Source organism: Vicia villosa, linkage group LG3 (genome assembly GCF_029867415.1).
Source record: "Vicia villosa cultivar HV-30 ecotype Madison, WI linkage group LG3, Vvil1.0, whole genome shotgun sequence".
NCBI lineage: Eukaryota > Viridiplantae > Streptophyta > Magnoliopsida > Fabales > Fabaceae > Vicia > Vicia villosa.
In genome coordinates, this window is record NC_081182.1 from 189144653 (window position 1) to 189167903 (window position 23251).

At 35.5% G+C, this 23251-nt stretch overlaps 1 protein-coding gene across 2 annotated transcripts in view; it reads right to left on the reverse strand.

The window, feature by feature from the left end:
- The window catches only part of LOC131662690 (protein TAB2 homolog, chloroplastic), a 54034-nt gene extending 32086 nt beyond the window's left edge, over positions 1 to 21948 (reverse strand). Inside the window, exons 1-5 of one of the 2 annotated variants that reach the window (XM_058932543.1) lie at positions 21410 to 21948; positions 20839 to 20908; positions 20042 to 20213; positions 19808 to 19951; positions 19368 to 19695 (exon numbers count right to left, since the gene is read on the reverse strand). In XM_058932543.1, the coding sequence (XP_058788526.1) occupies positions 19436 to 19695; positions 19808 to 19951; positions 20042 to 20213; positions 20839 to 20908; positions 21410 to 21882 (1119 nt within the window). In that variant the 5' untranslated portion in view covers positions 21883 to 21948 and the 3' untranslated portion in view covers positions 19368 to 19435. Of the gene's footprint in view, positions 1 to 19367; positions 19696 to 19807; positions 19952 to 20041; positions 20214 to 20838; positions 20909 to 21409 lie in introns of those variants that run through there. The other variant, XM_058932544.1, reaches the window with a different exon arrangement.
- Between the last annotated feature and the right edge of the window lie 1303 nt (positions 21949 to 23251).

The window sequence follows — 23251 nt, forward strand, 5'->3', positions numbered from 1 at the left end:
CTTGGTGAGAAGATATTTGATTGCGGCATGATCTGTATAACACACCACTTTAGAACCAATGAGGTAAGAATGAAACTTTTCCAATGCAAATACAATTGCGAGCAATTCTTTTTCGGTAGTGGCATAGTTAACCTGTGCCTCATTTAAAACTTTGCTCGCATAATGTATAGCATGGAATTGTTTGTTCTTCCTTTGGCCTAAGACCGCACCAACCGCATAGTCACTAGCATCGCACATGAGTTCAAACTCAAGCGACCAATTAGGAGAGACAATTATGGGTGTGGTGGTCAAATTTTCTTTAAGTTCTAGGAAAGCTTTTAGACATGATTCATCAAAATTAAATTCCATACCTTTGTTGAGCAAATTACTCAAAGGCTTTGCGACCTTGGAGAAATCCTTGATGAATCTTCTATAGAACCCAGCATGTCCCAAAAAGCTCCTTATGCCTTTCACATTCACCGGAGGGGGAAGCTTTTCAATAACCTCGATTTTTGCCGGATCGACCTCAAGCCCCTTTGAAGATACCTTGTGGCCAAGAACAATCCCATCCGTTACCATGAAAGTGCATTTCTCCCAGTTGAGAATCAAATTTGTTTCAATACGTCTTTCCATCACCACATCAAGGTTTTTCAAGCACAAGTCAAATGACGACCCGTACACAGAAAAATCATCCATGAACACCTCGATGCTTTTCTCGATCAAATCTGAGAAGATAGCTTGCATGCACCTTTGAAAAGTTGCAGGAGCATTACATAGTCCAAATGGCATTCTTCGGTATGCGAAAACGCCAAAAGGACATGTAAAAGCAGTTTTCTCGTGGTCCGCCGGATTCACTGATATTTGATTGTATCCCGAATAACCATCCAAGAAACAATAGAAATTTCTTCCGGCTAACCTCTCTAACATTTTATCCATAAAAGGTAATGGAAAATGATCTTTTCTTGTTGCTTGGTTCAACCTCCTATAATCAATACACATACGCCACCCGGTCACCGCTCTCGAAGGAATCAACTCGTTCTTCTCATTTCTCACTACCGTCAACCCACCCTTCTTAGGAACAACATGCACCGGGCTCACCCATTCGCTATCAGAGATGGGATAAATCATCCCCGCCTCTAATAACTTCACAACCTCTTTTCTAACAACTTCTTTCATGGTTGGATTCAATCGCCTTTGAGGTTGTGCTATGGGCCGAAAATCATCTTCTAACATAATCTTATGCATACAATAGGCCGGACTAATACCCTTCAAGTCGGATAAAACCCATCCTATTGCTTCTTGATTCTTTATCAATACTTCTTTCAATCGACGCTCTTCCTTGTTAGACAAACCACTATTAATGATAACCGGCTTAGTAGAATTGTCAACGAGAAACACGTATTTCAAGTGAGACGGTAACACATTCAACTCCACCTTTTGCTCTTCAACTTTAGGTTCATCCTTTAACTCTTCAATTTGAGTTTCAAATGGATTCATCTCATCACAAGCCTCTAAATTTCTCAAGCAATCTTCAATTTCCTTCTCTTGATCTTTGGTGAGAACTTCAAGAGCTTCCATTAAAGTCTTATCAAGAGGATTCGACAAGTGCATTTGATGAAGGATAGAAAAACACTTAGAAAGGGGGGGATTGAATAAGTGTGACTTTAAATCTTGGACGATAAAAATAAATTGCACAATTATTTTTATCCTGGTTCACTGTTAACGAAGCTACTCCAGTCCACCCCCGCAGAGATGATTTACCTCAACCTGAGGATTTAATCCACTAATCGCACGGATTACAATGGTTTTCCACTTAGTCCACGACTAAGTCTTCTAGAGTATTCTGATCACAACTTGATCACTCCAGGAACAACTGCTTAGACAACTTCTAAGACTTTTCTAGAGTCTACTGATCAACCTGATCACTCTAGTTACAAACTGCTCAGCCAACTGCTAAGACTTCCTAGAGTATACTGATCACACGATCACTCTAGTTCCTTACAACTTAATGTAATTCTAAGAGTATTACAAATGCTTCTTAAAAGCTATAATCACAACTGTGATATTTCTCTTAACGTTTAAGCTTAATCTCACTAATATATTACAACAGCAATGTAGTGAGTTGATGAAGATTCTGAGCTTTGATTGAACAGCGTTTCAGCAAGTTTATTTTCGTTCAGAGTTGTTAAGAATTGGTAACCTTGCTTCTCATCAGAACTTCATATTTATAGGCGTTGAGAAGATGACCGTTGAATGCATTTAATGCTTTGCGTGTTCCGTACAGCATTGCATTTAATGTTATACGCTTTTGTCAACTACCTCGAGCCTTGTTCACGCTGTGTCTACTGACGTAGCCTTTAATAGCTTTTAACGTTCCTTTTGTCAGTCAGCGTAGCTTGCCACTTGTACTTCCTTCTGATCTGATGTTTGTGAATATAACGTTTGAATATCATCAGAGTCAAACAGCTTGGTGCATAGCATCTTCTGATCTTCTGACCTTGAAGTGCTTCTGAGCGTGATACCATCTTCTGATCTTCAGTGCTTCTGATCTCATGTTCTTCTGATGCTTTCATAGACCCATGTTCTGATTCTGCTTCGACCATCTTCTGATGTCTTGCCAGACCATGTTCTGATGTTGCATGCTGAACCATTTGAGACACAACTTCTGAGCGCTGAATTATGCGTACTTTTTATATATTTCCTGAAAGGGAAATTGCATTGGATTAGAGTACCATATTATCTTAAGCAAAATTCATATTATTTTTATCATCAAAACTAAGATAATTGATAAGAACAAATCTTGTTCTAACAATCTCCCCCTTTTTGATGATGACAAAAACATATATAAATGATATGAATTTGCGATCAGAAAGAGTAGACGGCAAAAGACAAATTACACAGCTATAGCATAAGCATATGAATATGTCTCCCCCTGAGATTAACAATCTCCCCCTGAGATAAATAATCTCCCCCTGAAATAAATACTCGAAGAACTTTGATAAAAGACTTCCCTGATTATTTCGGTAGAGACGATCATATAAGCTTCTGCCTTCAGAGAATTCATAGCTTCTGACTTCTGCTTCCATTGGACAGCTTCAGAACTTGAATTTCTTTAGATCCTTAGAACACTCACAGCTTCTGATTCCTGCTTCCATCGTGGACAGCTTCAGAACTTGAATTTCTTTGATCTTCAGAACATTCACAGCTTCTGATTTCTGCTTCCATTCAGGACAGCTTCAGAACTTGAATTTCTTTGATCTTCAGAACATTCACAGCTTCTGACTTCTGCTTCCATTCAGGACAGCTTCAGAACTTGAGTTTTCTGGATCTTTTAGAACATTCACATCTTCTGATTTCTGCTTCCCTCGGATAGCTTCAGAACTTTGAATGTCTACCAACATCACTTCATGCTAGATTTGTATCAGAACATTGTTGAATGTACCAGAGCATCATCAGAGCATCTCTACATCCTGAAATGTTACAGAACAAAAACTAAACGACAAAAGTCAGCATGAACAAGTTAGAACATAAAATGTATGTTTGAACACATTATATGTATCAGAGCCATATAGGCTGAAATAATGTATCAGAGCAAATAATGTATCAGAGCCATAACATTATATGTATCAGAGCAAATAGAATTTTGTCAGAACAGGATAGACAATGATATTCAAATTCTATTATCAGTGCTTCTGATTCATTCTTCTTTCTTGCTTCTGATCTCTGAAGCTTGACAGCACTCAGCTTGCTTCAGTTTCCAAGAGCTTATTCCTTTTACAGAATAACGCTTCTTATGGTTTTGCTTCTGGTGTTTGCTTTTGAAGATTCACTTCACTTCTCTGTACCTGCAAAACACTTAAACCATATAGAACTTGCAGTTCTTGTTAGTGAATGTGTGGGAGCCTTTACCCAGCAACTGATAGATTTAATCAAATCATTTATCATTTATCTTCTCCCCCTTTTTGTCATATCATCAAAAAGCAAAAAAGATTCAGAGACAAACAAAACGAAACACACGAAGGAAGAAGATGATTTCATTGAAGTTCAACTAGCAGGTACAGAAGTACATGAAGATAAGAAAGATCAGATGCACAAAGACAGATGCAACGAGAAGAAAGAAACAACACAGACTCAATCTAAGATGGCCCTAGTCTTGACAAGATCTTGGTCAGCATCTCTTGAACCATATTGTTGTGTCCTTCTTGCCTCACCATGAAAGCGCTATACTGATCATTGAGTGAGCTTTGCTCATCCTGTCTCTTCTGAATTTCTTCTAGAGTCCTTGCAAGACGAGAAGATTCACCAGAAGAAGCTTCACCGCTTTCAACCACAGGAATGACATGTTGATCTGCAGCTTCCATAGATAGATCATTTGCAGGAATTTCCTCAACAGGGTCTGATTCAGCAACATGATCTTCAGCATCTGCTTCTTGCATAGAAGCATCACCATATTCTGCAGCAGGAATTTCCGAGTCTCCATTCTCAAGTGCCTGAAGAATGGCAGCTAGATTCCTTGGAGCAGAAGGACCTTCAACTTCTGGTGGGTCAACAACTTCTGGAATGACCAAGTTTGGATCTTTCTCAGACGGGTTTTCCCTCAGATAGTCAAAGAGAGTCTTGAAATCTCCGAGCAGAACAGGATATTGAGGTATCCAAACCACAATCTCCCTGCAAGGATTTGCTTCCATTTCAGCAGCCAGTCTTAATACTTCCAATTCATCCACAAAGGGCTTCTCCTCAGCAGCAACACAATTTCTGAGAGGATGGTAGTATATACCATTATCTCCCTCCAGAAGGTAACCAGGGTAACCAGGGGCAACAGCCACTAGTCTTTTCTGTACTCCTATTGCTTCTACTTGAAAATCCTTGCGAAATCTTCTCCAGAGATTTCTTGTAGAAACATCATCCAGACCATTTAGGAATGCATCCTTCAGAAGGTCTAGACTGCTAATCACCTTATGTCTGAAAAGTTCCAGGTAGGTGTAGGGTTCAGGTTCAGGCGGATTGAAGGTGAATTTGTAGTCAGGATAGAGAAGACAGTAAGGTTCGGAATTTTCGATAGGTAAGGGATGAGATATAGAAGTTGGAGGTACGGTGGATGAGGAAGAGGGGATATCTGAGAGAATGATTGATGAGGATGGAATATCAGAAATGATAAATTTAGACGAGGATGGAGTGTTTGTAAAGGGAATTGGTGAGAGAGATTTATCAGAAGGAGTTGGGGGAAGAATACTTAAAGGTGTGGGGTTTAGAATGGGAGAGGAGAAAGATGATGGAGAAGGATTTGGTAGGGTGAAGTTTACTTTTGGTTCAGATGGAGGTGATTGGAAAGATGGTTTAGGGACAGAAGGAGGTGGAGTAAAGACCTTTCTGGAGATTTGTACAGAAGAAGAAGAAGATCTGGTTCTGCGAAAGGAATCTCTGATCCTTTTATCTCTTCGTTCTTTAGAGTCCACCTTGTCAGGATCATAGGTGACCCTCAACTTTTTGGCTCTCTCAGCCTCATCTTCTTGTGCCTTTCTTTTTAGCCTTGCCTGACGTTCCTTTTTATCCTTCTTCAGAATATCATCTTTGGATGGAAGTACTCTGCCACGGATCCAAGCAGGATCAACGTCTGATTGCTTCCTCACACAATCTTCCAAGTAAAACTTGACAACTTGATCAAGTTCTTTATGATACAAAGATATGAATCCTTCAACAGCAATTCTTCTTGACAGAATGTCAGGAAAGCTTGTGCACATAACAGGTACATTCTTAATGACTTCCAGTCCGAACAGATCAACACCATTGAAGATGGGACCTTGAGTTACTCCAAGAAAATGCGAGGCATTACGATTTCTGATGGAGTCCACCACTTTGCTTTCAATCAGAATGTCTGAAATCATCCTTCCGAAAGGAATGGTTGTTCTTGGAATATGAGGGTACTTCGCCCTTTCATCTTCTCTTGACTCAAAGATAGAGGTTTTCAGATTCTCAAATAGAATATGAGAGATGTTGATCTCTATCTTTTTGCCAATGCAGAAAAGAGTATACTTGTGAGTCGGGCTGATGTAGGAGGAGCAGCGCATCTTTTTTCTATGGTGAAGAGAACCCAGAATAATCTCAGCCCATACTTTATAAAAAGGCTTTAAGTTGCCCGTAAAATGAGAATCAGTTCCAACAACCGTAGAGATTTGTTTTTCAACTAAAGTCCAGTCAACTGTATGGGGTTGAAACTCAGACCAACCTTCTTCATCATCAAGATTGTACAGCTTTCTGATGAGTTTCTCAGTGATAGTCACTTCATGCCCTAGCACGAATGAAATGATGGCAGTTGGGGTAACTGTTGCATGTACCCAAAACTCCTTTACAAGTTCAGGATAAATTGGACCAACCAATCTATCAAGATATTTAGACCATCCTTGCTCAAAGATTCTTGCATCACACTGAAAACCATTTGCTTTAAGGTTGTTGACGTCCACAGCCGATTCACATAGAACTTCCAGTTCTTTCGTGGGTATTAAGCATGTTTTCAATGGAGCATCATTTTTGCTTAAACGGTTCTGTGTGGAAGTGATTCTATCTTTAGAGATTGATGAACGAGAAGATGGATTCATTATGATAATGCTTTGAGATCAAATCAAGAACTAGGGTTTGAAGAGAGATGCAACGAAGTGAATGCACAAAAGAGAGAGAAGGAGAGAAAAAGAGGGAATGAAGATGAAGCGGGTTATTTAAAAGATTTAAAAAGAAATCATTATGCATTTAATGAGAAATGACATTAGGAGAGAGAACACAGTAAATGAAATGATTTAATACAGTTACCTAGGTCGGCGTCTTTTCAACTGCACGCTTTGTACAAACCGTACAGACACGTGTTCATCATCAGATAATAGATGACAGCTGTAAATATCAGAGAGATTTTACGCCTTCAAATTCTGATTACTGCTTCTGAATTGATCTAATTTCTCTTCTGGAAATACTCCTTCTGAAGTGTGCTGATATAAGTCTGAATGATCTTCTGATCCATTACTTCTGATATACACAGCTTCTGGAGGTTCACTTCTTTGTTCTGCAGCTTCTGATAAGACAAAAACTGTATCTGCAGAAATTCTTAAGCTCTTTGTTTCATCAGAAACAAGTTTATCATCAAAACAGATGTTTATTGATTTGTCCACAATCAATGTTTCAATGTTGTATATTCTGTAGCATTTAGAGCATTCAGAATACTCAAGAAAGAAACATCAAAGCCTTAGAGGCAAACATCATAGATGGTTCCAAGACTAATAAGCTTCTTTTCTGAATTCCTACAAACATAGTTTCTTCAACAGATTTAAGAACCAGAACTTGGAAGACAATCTTTCTTCCCTTCAAGTGTTGAGAGCAACTTGAGTCCAGGTGTCATGTCATGTTGAATGTTGTCTTCTTTGTTATCAAGAGAATCTGCAAAAGAAATAATCTTTTTCTTTGGTACCCACATCTTCTTGGGTCCTTTCTTGTTAGATTTTCTCAAGTTCTGATTGAACTTGGGTTTGACATTATAAGCAATAGGAGGAACAGCATGATAATTCTTAATATGAGATTCATGATATTTCCTAGGTTGTGTCACATACTTTTTGGTGTGTGTTATGTGAAAACTTTGAGCATGTGAAGTGTGCCTAATATCATGAGAGTGGCCATACTTGAACTGATCATACAATGGCTTGTATGTGAGTTTCATTTCATCAACAGGTTCAAGTTTGTATGGGGTTTCACCCTCATAACCAATGCCAACTCTTTTGTTTCCAGATACGGCATATATCATAGAAGCTAGTTGACTTCTACCAATACTTCTAGATAAGAACTTCCTGAAACTTAAATCATATTCTTTCAGAATATGGTTTAGACTAGGAGTGGATTTTTCTGAATCAGAAGGGGATCCAACATTATTGGATAATTTTAAAAGTTTTTCTTTTAATTCAGAATTCTCCAACTCAAGCTTCTTTGTTTCAAATTCAAATTGCTTTTTCAGCTTCTTGTATTTGATACTAATTTGAGACTTGAGTTCCAGAAGTTCAGTTAGACCGGAAACTAACTCATCTCTAGTAAGTTCAGAAAATACCTCTTCAGAATCTGATTCTGATGTAGATTCTGATCCGTCATCTTCTGTCGCCATCAGCGCACAGTTAGCCTGCTCATCTTCTGAATCATCTTCTGACTCATCCCAGGTTGCCATAAGACCTTTCTTCTTATGAAACTTCTTCTTGGGATTCTCCTTCTGAAGATTTGGACATTCATTCCTGAAGTGTCCTGGCTCATTGCATTCATAGCACATGACCTTCTTCTTGTCAGATCTTCTTTCATCAGAAGATTCTCCATGTTCAAATCTCTTTGAACTTCTGAAGCCTCTGAACTTCCTTTGCTTGCTCTTCCAGAGTTGATTTACCCTTCTGGAAATCATGGACAGTTCATCTTCTTCTTCAGATTCTGATTCTTCAGGATCTTCTTCTTTGGCCTGAAAAGCGTTAGTGCATTTCTTGATATTAGATTTTAATGCAATAGATTTACCTTTCTTTTGAGGCTCATTTGCATCCAGCTCAATCTCATGGCTTCTCAAGGCACTGATCAGCTCTTCCAGAGAAACTTCATTCAGATTTTTTGCAATCTTGAATGCAGTCACCATAGGACCCCATCTTCTGGGTAAGCTTCTGATGATCTTCTTTACGTGATCAGCCTTGGTGTATCCCTTGTCAAGAACTCTCAATCCAGCAGTAAGAGTTTGAAATCTTGAAAACATCTTTTCAATGTCTTCATCATCCTCCATCTTGAAGGCTTCATACTTCTGGATTAAAGCTAGAGCTTTGGTCTCCTTGACTTGAGCGTTTCCTTCATGAGTCATTTTCAAGGACTCATATATGTCATAGGCCGTTTCCCTGTTAGATATCTTCTCATACTCAGCATGAGAGATAGCATTCAGCAAAACAGTTCTGCATTTATGATGATTCCTGAAAAGCTTTTTCTGATCATCATCCATTTCTTGCCTTGTCAGCTTTACGCCTCTGGCATTTACAGGATGTTTGTAACCATCCATCAGAAGATCCCATAGATCACCATCTAGACCCAGAAAGTAACTTTCCAGTTTATCTTTCCAGTATTCAAAGTTTTCACCATCAAATACCGGCGGTCTAGTATAACCATTGTTACCGTTGTATTGCTCAGCAGAGCCAGATGTAGATGCAGGTGTAGGTGTAGACTTTTCACTTTCATCAACCATCTTTTACTGAAGCGTTTTTCTCTTCCTGAATCTTTTCTAAACACGGTTAAGTGCTTGCACCTTAGAACCGGCGCTCTGATGCCAATTGAAGGATAGAAAAACACTTAGAAAGGGGGGGATTGAATAAGTGTGACTTTAAATCTTGGACGATAAAAATAAATTGCACAATTATTTTTATCCTGGTTCGCTGTTAACGAAGCTACTCCAGTCCACCCCCGCAGAGATGATTTACCTCAACCTGAGGATTTAATCCACTAATCGCACGGATTACAATGGTTTTCCACTTAGTCCACGGCTAAGTCTTCTAGAGTATTCTGATCACAACTTGATCACTCCAGGAACAACTGCTTAGACAACTTCTAAGACTTTTCTAGAGTCTACTGATCAACCTGATCACTCTAGTTACAAACTGCTCAGCCAACTGCTAAGACTTCCTAGAGTATACTGATCACACGATCACTCTAGTTCCTTACAACTTAATGTAATTCTAAGAGTATTACAAATGCTTCTTAAAAGCTATAATCACAACTGTGATATTTCTCTTAACGTTTAAGCTTAATCTCACTAATATATTACAACAGCAATGTAGTGAGTTGATGAAGATTCTGAGCTTTGATTGAACAGCGTTTCAGCAAGTTTATTTTCGTTCAGAGTTGTTAAGAATTGGTAACCTTGCTTCTCATCAGAACTTCATATTTATAGGCGTTGAGAAGATGACCGTTGAATGCATTTAATGCTTTGCGTGTTCCGTACAGCATTGCATTTAATGTTATACGCTTTTGTCAACTACCTCGAGCCTTGTTCACGCTGTGTCTACTGACGTAGCCTTTAATAGCTTTTAACGTTCCTTTTGTCAGTCAGCGTAGCTTGCCACTTGTACTTCCTTCTGATCTGATGTTTGTGAATATAACGTTTGAATATCATCAGAGTCAAACAGCTTGGTGCATAGCATCTTCTGATCTTCTGACCTTGAAGTGCTTCTGAGCGTGATACCATCTTCTGATCTTCAGTGCTTCTGATCTCATGTTCTTCTGATGCTTTCATAGACCCATGTTCTGATTCTGCTTCGACCATCTTCTGATGTCTTGCCAGACCATGTTCTGATGTTGCATGCTGAACCATTTGAGACACAACTTCTGAGCGCTGAATTATGCGTACTCTTTATATATTTCCTGAAAGGGAAATTGCATTGGATTAGAGTACCATATTATCTTAAGCAAAATTCATATTATTGTTATCATCAAAACTAAGATAATTGATAAGAACAAATCTTGTTCTAACATTTGATTCTCCACTTTCATAATAGCCCTTTCGGTAGCATCGATTCTAAAACAATCATCCTCATCACTCGGATTCTTGATGGCTTCAAAGAGATCAAGACATAATTCTTCATCTTGGTACCTTAATTTCATTAAGCCATCATCAATATCTATCATCATTCGGGCCGTCTTCATAAAAGGCCTTCCTAAGATCAATGGAATCTCAGGATCTTCTTCCATGTCTATGACAATAAAATCAACAGGATACCAAAATTTGTCAACCTTGACAAGCAAGTCTTCCGCAACTCCATGAGGATGAGCTGTGGATTTATCCGCTAATGATAACGTCATTCTTGTCGGCTTCAAATCGTTGATTCCTAATCTTCTCACCATAGACAATGGGATCAAATTAATGCTAGAACCGGTATCTACCAAACCTTTGCCTATGTGAACATTTCCAATAGACACCGGTAAGGTTACCCGCCCAGGATCATTTGATTTTATCGGAGTAGTGCGTTGAATTAACGCATTACAACAAGAGCTCACCGTTACTACCTCCGGATCCAAGAATCTTCTCTTCTTAGTGATGATGTCTTTGATGAATTTTGCATACATCGGCATTTGCTCTAATGCCTCGGAAAAGGGAACATTGATTTGCAACTTGCTAAAGATGTCCAAGAACCGAGCATAGTGCTTTGCATCTTCTTTCTTTGACGGACCGGGAGGGTAAGGTAATTTCTTCACTTGTATAGAATCATCCACCTTCTTCTTTCCCTTCTCACTCACACTCAATTTTTTTCTCTCTTTTTCTACAACTTTCTCAAGAGTTTCTTTTTCCACTAATTCTTTCTCTTTCTCATTTTCAACTAAATCACCCTCAACATTTTTTTCTACTTCAATCACCCTATCTTTTTCACTCTCAACAATTTCCTCCTCAACTATCTCTCCTACACCCATATCAATATTTCTACCGCTACGAGTTAGAATTGACTTACAATGCTCACGAGGATTTTCTTGTGTAGTAGCCGGAAAAGGACCTTTGTTTTGATCGGCAAGTTGCTTTGACAATTGCCCGACTTGAGTTTCAAGATTCTTTATGGCGGCATCCGTACTCTTTTGGCTTGCAATTTGCAATTGCATGAATTGGCTAAGAGTGTCCTCTATTGAAAGCTTTGGTTGTTGAGGTTGTTGGTTGTAACCACCTTGATAAGGATTTTGACGATTCGATGGACCCGCTTCCGGCCTCCATCCTTGTTGATAACCTTGATTACCTCTTTGTTGGTAACCTTGGTTATTGTTGTAAGGTTGTTGTTGTTGTCTCCCACCATAAACTTGATTAGGATTAGACACATAATTCACCTCTTCACCCGGTGGAGGACAAAAACCTGTTTGATGGTCACCCCTACACAATTCACAACACATCACATGTTGATTTTTAGAAGGGCTCCCATTTATCTCTTTGATTTGTTGAGGGAGTTTTGACATTTGTTGAGTGAGCAATTCTACTTGTTGTGTCAATAACTTGTTTTGAGCAAGTATTGCATCACTAGTATTCAATTCAAGAACTCCCGGTTTTCTTTGCGATGCACTACGGTTGTGTTGCCCTTGATGATCATTCAAAGACATCCTATCAATGATAGCAATTGCTTCTGCCGCAGTTTTTGACATCAACGAACCACCCGCGGTAGCATCTAAAAGAGTTTTTGGTTGAGGTTGGAGTCCATTTCTAAAGATATGGATTTGAGACAATTCATCAAACCCATGACCTTTGCATTTTCTAACCATGGACTTGAACCTCTCCCATGCTTCATTGAGAGATTCATTCGAACCTTGAGAGAACACCGCAATAGAAGTTTTCGCTTCCATGAGCCTATTGTGAGGAAAAAACCGATCCAAGAACTTCTCTTCTAACTCGTTCCAATTTGTCATGACATTATTTGGTTGATCAAGGTACCATTCCTTAGCTTTTCCAATTATGGAATGAGGAAAGAGTCTCCTGAACACCTGTTCTTCTTGGTCTTCCGGAGCACCAATTGTTCCGGCGATCTCGTAGAACTTTGTTAGATGAGTAAATGGATCCTCGTGATCTGCCCCTGTGAACGGATTTTGGTATAATAATTGAAGTAACCCCGTCTTCATTTCGGAGTTTCTTCCATTGGCCTGATCACGAGCAAATTGTGCATTGAGACGAGGGCTGTTAACACATGGCCCTCGAGGTGGAGGATCCGCAGCCATTTCTTCCTCAACCAAGTTTTCAACCGGAGTTGAAGAAGAAGATGCTTCTTGTTGTTGTCTTCTTTCCCTAGCTAGTTGTCTCCTCCTACGAGTTTTGCTATTCTCTCTACGAGCAGTCCTCTCAATCTCAGGATCAAAAAGGAGTTGATCTGCAGGTATACGTCCTCGCATAAACTGTAATCTGAAAAACTAACCAAGCAAATTAACAAACACAAGGAAAATAAATTTAGAAACAAGATATTAATTATAAGACTCAATACAAAATAAACTATTGCAATGCTTGCAATATCTAAACAACAATCCCCGGCAACGGCGCCATTTTGTTGAAAGAGTATTGTGGTGTACTTTTCGTTTATATCGTATCCACAGGGATTATTGCGATATCACCGCCGTTCTATAGCCTATTTTGTCGTGAGTTAATGTTACTTTAAGTTTGGGTTTGCAAAAGATCATTCAACACTTTTAGTAGCAAAGAGTAAAGTAATGAAAGTTCTAAGTTAAAGAAAATGTATCAAGATTCGATTTCATCGACCTAAATTTGTATGTCTCCTTATAAATATACGTATATGAACATGGTAACGATCAACATAATTACGTATCGACGCCTATATCATCCGTGTCCGCAATGATATAGTTAGATTTACCGTATTGTTTAACCGACGATTTCTCCATCCTTTAAACAATACAAATAACGTTTTAAAACCGATACTAAGTAAACATCAAACGCTAAATCCATGTCTGCAATTTATAGTTTGATAGATGATAAAGTTAGATCTAGATACAAATATTGATGTCTCAAACACTTATACCAAAGAAAATCTTTACTTAACAAACTAAACCATCTATATTGATCATCACATGTTCATACATAATATATTCACAAGAAAACATACAAAAAGCTAGGAAGATTACATCTTATCTTGATACAAAAGAGATTTAGCTATCCATGAGAATGGTAGCTTGCTCAAGAAGTAAAGGATGAAGATCAACAAGCATCAAAGGCGATTAATCGACGATCAAGGCTTCTAATCTTCAACTCTTAGTTTGCTACAGTGTTTAGGGTTTATGAGCTCTTAAGAATGTCAAGTCCCCTTCCAAAAATCAGAATTACTCTTTATATAGTAAAACAGTTTTCTGTCCAGGGCGCGTCGCGCCCTCTAGCGCGCTTCGCGCCATTACACTTAAGAAATATAAACCGCCAATGCGCGCGACGCGCGCAACTCTCTGCTTTGAAGCTCCAAAATATCTTGCCCAGGGCGCGACGCGCCCACATCTCCGCGCGACGCGCGCATACTTCTGCCCAGCACTCTCTTATCAAGGTTAAAACAAGCTCCAAACTTCCCAAAAATGGCTAAAACCTACAAAATCACAACTAAAACACATATTATCATTAAAAGAAAGCTTAAAATTATAAACTATAAATAATTATCTAAAACTTCAGGGAATTGTACGAATATACGATAAAAAACGGTCGAAAGGTGCCATTAATTAAACTAAATATTAACACAATTTGGCACCTAACAAGAAGCGATAATCATGTGATGATCTATGTGTTGTATGAGAATGATTGGATGTTATTTGAATGATGTTGACATATGTAAACATGCTTGATAATGATGGTGATGACGATGATGTTTTGAGTATTGGATGAGATTACTCATAGACTTGACGAGGTTATAAGTATGTTTCATATATGTTTGCATTCATTCATATTCATGTGTTAAGGGCTGGATCCGAATGAGGTGTGGATTTCAGTGAAGGGCATAATTCCCATTGTGTGGAATTTGTGCTGGTAGGGCCGTATCTGGTTGATGATGGATCGGTCGGTGGGTTATTCCCATTTATGATGGATTAGTACCACATGCATAGTGTCAGTTCATACACATGCATGATTAGTGTTACTTGAATGATGAGTATGTTTGTATGTTTGAATGATGTATTCTGTTGATGTTTGTGTAAATGATGGATGTTCCTAATAATCTGAATATGATGAAATTGGATGGATAATATAGCTATGAGGTGTTATTGTTTATGATGCTATAGTATTTGTTAATCATGAATGAAACTCCCCCTTACATGTTGTCATTTTCAGATTGAGGATAGCGGCGTCTGACTTGGTGAGGTTTAGCTCATGAGTCAATGTGTTAGTTAGCGTCAGGTGTCATGCTCTGATAGATGTAACACTGGGGGAACGAATTGTTTTGAGTTTATTATGATGACTCTATTTTGTTTAATTTATTTTGAGGATTAATACATCGATGATGTGATGTAATTTGATGATGTTATTCCGCTGTGTAAAACATGAGATTTTGAATTATGAGTAATTTGATGATGTTCCTTGGTGAATGCATGACAGTGACGAATGATGTTTATTTTAATTTTGAATTGTGACATCCTTGTTTGCATGTTACTCTGATATATTTGTTAAATGCCGCGGGGTTTAGAATGGTGTTACAAAAACTCCATTTTCTAGTATTTTAGAATGAACAAAAATCTATCTTCAGCTAAGGATTTTGTAAAGATATCAGCCCATTGATGGTTTGTATCTATAAATTTTAAAATAAGGTTCCCTTTCTGAACATGGTCTCTAATGAAGTGATACTTGATTTTTATGTGTTTAGCTATTGAGTGTAAAATAGGATTCTTACTTAAGCAAATAGCAGCAGTATTATCACAAAAGATAGGAGTGTTGCTTACGTATATCTGAAAGTCTTCTAGTTGACTTTTCATTTAGAGCATCTGAGTGCTGCATAGTGATGCTGATATATATTATGCTTCAGTAGTAGATAATAAAATAGTTGATTGTCTTTTGCTTGACCATGAGATGATATTTTTACTCAGAAACTGACAGTTTCCAAAAGTGCTTTTATATTCAATTCTATCTCTTTCATAGTCTGCATCACAAAAACCTGTTAGCTTAAATTCTGATGTTTTCTTATACATCAAGCCAATGTTAGTTGTTCCTTTCAAATACTTTAGGAATCTCTTAACAGCTGTTAAGTGAGTTTCCCTAGGATCTAATTGAAACTAGGCACATAGACAAACCGTGAATAGCATATCTGGACAAGAAGAAGTCAAATATAGAAGAGAGTCTGTCATACCACAATAGATCTCTTGACAACCCTTGTGCTTACTTCTTCCTTTTCAATTAATGAATGTATGTAGCTTCTGAAGTTTGGTTGATTTGTATATCCATAAAGTACTTTAACTCCTGCATTAAGCTCATTTCAAATTCAGCATGCATTAGTTTAGAAAATTCTTGACAAATAGATGGATTAGCATAGCCAAAAATAATATCATCAACATATATTTGACATATCATAAGATTGTTTCCAGAGTTCTTATAGAAAAGAGTGGTATCTACTATGCCTCTTGAGAAACCATTCTCTAGAAGAAAAGCACTAAGTCTATCATCCCAAGCTCTGGGACTTTGCTTTAGACCATACAATAATTTCTTAAGTTTAAAACCATGTTAAGGAAACTTTGTACTCTCAAAACAAGGAGGTTGGTGAACATATAACTCTTTAAAAATATATCCGTTTAGAAACGCACTTTTAACATACATTTGATATAAGATAATATTATTATTAACAACAAATGAGATTAGGAGACGGATAAATTTTAACTTGGAGACTGAAGCAAAAGTTTCATTGTAGTCAATACCGTCTTGTTAACTATAACCATGTGCAACCAATCATGCCTTGTTTCTGACAACTTCACCTTTCTCATTTAGTTCTTTTCTAAATACCCATTTTGTTCCAATAACATGAGTTCCTTTGGGCTTTGGTACTACGTCCCAAACATCATTTATGGAGAACTTATTTAGCTCTTCTTGCATAGCGAATATCCATTCATTATCTTGAAGTGCTTCTTCACAAGAAGTTGGTTCTATCAAAGACACCAATCTCATAAGAGTTTCTTTAGATTGTTTGAAAGTGGGTCTTGTACTGACAGGTTCAACTTTATCTCTCAGAGGCATATCTTTAGATACCATTTGTCTCTGCCTTTGCCTTTTCCGAACTAATGGAACTTCATAAGGTTTTGATATATCATCCTTATCAGAAACTTTGTCTTCAGAATTTTTGATCTTTTTTCTATATCCTACAAGTGTAATTTCTAGATCTGCAAACTTTTCAAAAAATACAAGAAAAAAAATTTTAAGCTGAAACAAACGGACTCATGACTTAATTGAATATGCACTTTATGACTTCTTTTTTTTTATAAACACTTAATGTGTCATTTTTAAAAGAGAAATTTTGAAATTCATTAATTTAAATATTCATTATTAACAAATGTTACAATTAAGGGTGTCCAATTAAGAGAGTATTACTAGTTATTAAAGATTACATAAATAAATAAATAAATAAAAAGATGATAATCTTTTATTTTTATGCTTTAAATTACTATCGTTTTAGTAAATATTTTTTTAAATGAATGTCATTTTCATTTTTCAAAATAAAAATAATTACTATTTTTTCTACTATACTCTTTAATCGTTATTCTTTAAACTACTTGAAACGTATTAGTATGATTAATTTAATAAATATGTAATATTGTATGACAATATTTTTTTTTAATTAGTGTGCAAAAATTATAAACCAATGTCATTGTAAAATATATGTATTTCGTCTTTAAATTCAAAGTCCATTTATATAAATTATGTTAATTAAAAATTGATATAATAGAAATACAGTTTATATTGTCATATAAAATATACAGTTAAATCATAACACTGTTAATTTTTATAGATATTTGATTTTTTCTTTAAATCACATATAAAATATTGATATATAAAATATTTCTTTTTTAAAATATTGTGATGACAGAGTAAAATATTTTATACTGACACTACATAAGGTGTTTATCAAATATTAAATTCAGATAAATTTTATTACAATTGATTTTACCTTTACAAATTTAAAAATTCAGATTTTTTTAATTAAAAATTCAGATAAATTTAGAAATATTGATATGTAAAATATTTCTTTATTTTTTTCATTAAAAATTCAGATAAAAAAATATTAAATTTGATTACAATTGATTTTACCTTTACAAATCTAATCGTTAAAGAATAAAAAGTCAAAATTTTATATCAGAATATTTAGTATAGATTGTAAAAATACATACATTGATTTCTTCATTAATGCATTTAAATCGTAATCTCTACAATACTATACTAGTAGATTGTTAAAAAAATATACCAATATAAAAAAGATATAAAAAAATATTTCCGAATCTTTAATGTATTCCCATCATTAATGCATTTATATTCAAAAAAAATGTCTTTTAAATTATAAAATTCAAAACATCTTATATTTAGCCAAGAAAATAGTAATATTGTTTAGTTTATTTACAAATTAAAAATAAAGATATTTTTTAAGATATTCTCAGCAACAAACTTTTTCTCCAAGTTTCCACCGATCAAGTAATTTGTTATATATACATTAGTTCATTCAAGATCATCACTTTATACTTCGTACTTGTATCGTTTCTGAACTGAAAAAATTCCACAAGGTGCTTTGTTCAACATTTTTTAGTATTCTAAGTTTCTTTAAAGTTCATCCATGGATGAATATTATTGTAAGGCATATTTAGATATGTCTTCAACAGATGTACCACGCGACAATGATCCGTATCTACATATAGAATTCGATTACACGACTACTCGTGTTTCAAGCGATGAAATGAATTCATCTTTAAGCGATACTATACATTATAACTTTTCATATGTGTCCGAAGATAGAGTAATCCGAAAAGCTACCATTGTATCATGGCTTTCTGAAGTGGGTGTTCCTGAAGATGCTTTTGCATTGGTGGTAGAAGAAATTTCGCAATGTGTTAGAGAGATGGGTAGTGGGATGTATAAGAACTTGAGGGATCTTTTTATTCAAGTTGACTTTTCTGTTACACGTAATTCTAAAGAGTGTGAGGAAGATGAAGAGAGCAATTGTTTGGACGAGAATGAAGAGGAAATGCAAGTTGAGGAAGATGAAGATAATGCGTTGATTCCTCCTGTTACGAGGACTATTGAAGATAACCATAATAAAGATGATTGGAGTTATAGATGGGAAGAGGAAGAAATGGAGATTGAAGTACAAGAAGATAATGCGTTGACTCCAACTGTTACATGGACTATTGTTGATGATGATCACGGTGAAAACGAGTATGTTGATGAATGGGACTCTTATTGGGATGAGGAAATGAGAATAGAAGAAGATAATAGATCGGTTATTGAAGTTGAAATTGATGATGATTATAGCTTCGATATAGAAGTTGAAAACGAAAATGATGAAGATGAATGGAACTATGGTTGGGAAGAGGCCATCGGAATTGAAGAAGAAGATATTAGATTTGTTCCTACGGCACCGTCATGTATTGAAGGATTGAAGATGGTAACAATCGAAGAAGCAGAGAAATGTACTATTTGTCACGAAGATTTTAATGTTGGTGTTTGTATGCCATGTTCGCATATGTTTCATAAGAATTGTATTAAGGATTGGTTGAATGTAGACAACTCTTGTCCTTTATGTAGATTTCGGCTGCCTACTAGTAGCACAAATTAATAAAAACTGATTTTTTTGTGATGTTGAATGAATGTGTTTATTTTTACTCAATCAATAAGTGTTTAGTATTATTTAAGATTCTTAGTATAAATCACATACTAAAAAAACTGAAAAAAATTGTTATATTTTTGGTTCTGTAAAATATTGTGTCGCAATAAGTTGCATGATTATACAGGTGGAGGAGGCAAGTCTAGCAAAAGCCAGAAGCCAACACAATTTTCAGAATCCAACTCATCTTGGATTGCAAGGAAATGCAATCCTCCAGAAGCTTTCTTGGCTGCTTCCCATGCTTCAGCTTCTTTAGTCGAAGTAGGACTTTTCTGATACGTCGCGTATACATACCGAGTCGAAATCGCAACTGAAAGAGTCAGGTTAGCGCGAGCAGTGTCTGCTTCGATGGCGCAGAGCTCCAATCCATTCATAAAAGCTGCAATAGTAAATTGTTACAAAAACGTACTTGGATATGATATCGTACGCGTCAAAAGTGCATTCGAGTAACTTAGTTAAACACTTATATATGAAATAGGAGGTTTCTTTACCTGATAATATTTGAGCGCGAGAAGATGCGACAGCGAGTCCTGGGATCAACGTCTTCTCGTCAATTTCAATGCCTAATAAATCAAGATCTAGCCCGGAACCATAGCCAAATCTTTCTTCCGAGGCTGAGGCCTCCTCTCGGACAGCTTTAAAAAATTGATAGTAAAATGAGAAAATTATAATCTATGTAATGCGATTGTGAAATAAACGACATAAAAGCGAACAAATCTCTCTACCTGAGTAAGGTAACTGAACAAATGCCCATCTTTCACCAAAAAGATCTTCGGGGAGTTTCGTGGGAAAGGGATTGTCTAATGGCAAAAGAGGTTTGGATCCCTTTTGAAATCCGGGATGTTTCGTATATACAGTCTCGTAACGTTCTTCTAGCCATAAAAGTAACGACAAACACTGAAAAGGATCAAAGGAAGCGCATAAGATATACACCGGAGCAACTCTGAAAAGGAAATAGAAGCCAAATGAAATAGGGCCGCCAAAAAATTATCGATTTTTTTAATCTTTTTTGCGTACAACAAATGCATCTTAAAACAATTTCAATGGCAAATTCGCAAGGCAACCTTAATTTAAAACACTCCACTACAACCTTAATTTAAAACCTCTGTATGTTTCTACTAATTTTAAAGATATACATTGTCAATGTAAACTAATTTTACACTGATATTTCGCCAAATCACTCCACTTTTGTAAATGCATTTTTAGATTCATATTATACCGTGTAAAAATGGAAGCTTTTCATTGGATGTCAGTGTAAAAATCATTTTCACTAACAGCGCGTGACCATTTAACTCAGAATATAGAGGTCATACTCAGATTTTGGAACCTTCAACGAATGAACAAGTTAAATGTTTCAATCAAGGTTTTTAGTGCACATTACAAGACCACTTAGGTTTATGAAACTGTATTTCAGACTGTCAGTCAGCAAACTAATTCATTTCAATCACCAAACAAAACGTATAGAGTTTTCCGCAGAGCAATGGAATTTCACATTCACAGCAAAATCTGAAATCATACTCACCCGTTTACTCGGAAGAGCTCTTATACCAAGCTCCTTACACGCTTTCGTAATAATCGTCTGCATCTGTGCCCTACAAAGCAACAAAACTACACTTAACCAATATTCCTCTCACTCTAACATGAAAACCAAGCAAAATAATTCCTTAAGCTAGCATAAACCAAATACAATCTAACAAGATATGATAATAATACAACATAAACACCATGTCTTCGAGGGCGTGCAAGACAGACTACACATAAGGCCCAAAATTTGTCACAGTTAAACCGTGACTAAACAAGACCTCATAAAATATTTGTCTATTTTATCGTCATTTTGTCGTGACAAATAGGACCCCTATTTGTTTTGCAAGGATTGAAGATGGTCTAACCTACGCATGGCCTAACCTACGAAGAGCCTCAAAAAACTTAAAACGGCTCTGATTCTACGCATGATGCATATTAAAAGCAAATAGAATAGAACATTATAACTAGTACACTTTCATTCTACTAATGTAACACTCACTACAAGTCCTAGTTAACACTCTTGACAGAAACAAAAACTACTAAAACTACCACATAGTGAACCAATTTACCTAAAGAAACGAATGTTCCTTGGCACAGGAAGATCCAACTCATCACAAATCCCAACAATAGAATCCTTAAGAGTGATACTATTAATAACATTATTAGGAAAATACTTAGTATACTGAAGCGAAAGAGATTTATCACAAACAACAAGCTCCCAAACTTTCTTTCCTCTAGCATCAAGAATAGGCCTAGAACAGAAATCCAACTCCCAGCTCAATATATCATCAGGATCAGTTTCAGGGTCAAGAAAACACGTTTCAGCAGTAGGGTCTTCTTTGTCTTCTTCAGCTTCTTTCTGGGATGTTGTTGCTGAGGTTTCTGATATGGAACGTGTTTGGAACTGAAGGAAGGGTTTTTTGGTGGTGAAAAATGGGATTTTGAGGGTGGGTTTGGAGGAGGAGAGCTTGGTGATGGTGGAGTTGGGGTAGTTGAATGATGGGGTTTTGAGTGTTGTGGAGTTGAAGGTTAGAGTAGCCATGGTTATGGCTATGGTTTGTGGAACTTGTTAGTTTGTGTGGTTGAGGTAGTTATCCATTGTCGCATGTTTTGGTTTTTTTCTTTCTTTTGGGTTTTTAAGGAAACCGTGTTTAAAGAACCGGTTCAGTATTTGGGTCGGTTTTTTTTATTGTTACTAATTTTAATTTTTTTTTATGCTTAACTAGTAATAAACCCGTGCATACGCACGGGTTCTGCTCTGATACACGCATTTGTTTACATAATACATTTATTTTAAATAGAATATTTAAAATGAAAAAATATTTAGATCAATAATAAATTCTTTCCCTTATATCATTCTTGGATCATAAATATCATCTTTGTTATATAAAAATATGTAACAAAAATACATTTTTTCTCGTAATCAAATATTATTTATGTTTAGATATCATCTACAAAAATATTTGAATCAATAGTAAATTTTTGTATATCAAAATATTTAGATTAATAGTAGATTTTTTCCCGTATATCATTTTTGAATAAAAAATTTTTGGATCATAAATACCATTTTTCGTATATAAAAATATTTATATCAATAATAAATTTTGTCCGTATACAAATATTATTTTTGTCTAGATTTCATTTATAAAAATATTTGAATGAATAGTAAATTTTCGTATAAAAAATATTTAGATCAATAATAGATTTTTCCCCTATACAATTTTTGAATCAAAATTTTTTGGATCATAAATATCATTTTTCATATATAAAAATATTTAGTCAACAATAGATTTTTCCCGTATTTAAATATTATTTATGTTTAGGTATCATTTACAAAAATATTTAAATCAGTAGTAAATTTTCGTATATAAAAATATTTAAATTAATAATAGATTTTTTTCCGTATACCATTTTTGAATTAAATTTTTTGGATCATAAATACCATTTTTCATATAGAAAAATATTTAGATCAATAAAAGATTTTTTTCCGTATACAAATATTATTTATGTATATGTATCGTTTACAAAAATATTTGGAATAATAATAAATTTTCGTGTATAAAAATATTTAGATAATAGATTTTTTTTTCGTATACCATTTTTTAATTAAATTTTTTTGGATCATAAATACCATTTTTTATATAGAAAAATATTTAGATCAATTATAGAATTTTTTCCGTATACAAACATTATTTATGTTTAGGAAACGTTTACAAAAATATCTAGATCAATAGTAAATTTTCGTATATAAAAATATTTAGATCAATAATAGATTTTTTCCCGTATACCATTTTTGAATAAATTAGGATCATAAATACTATTTTTCGTATATAAAAATATTTAGATCAATAATAGATTTTTCCCGTATTTAAATATTATTTATGTTTAGGTATCATTTATAAAAATATCTG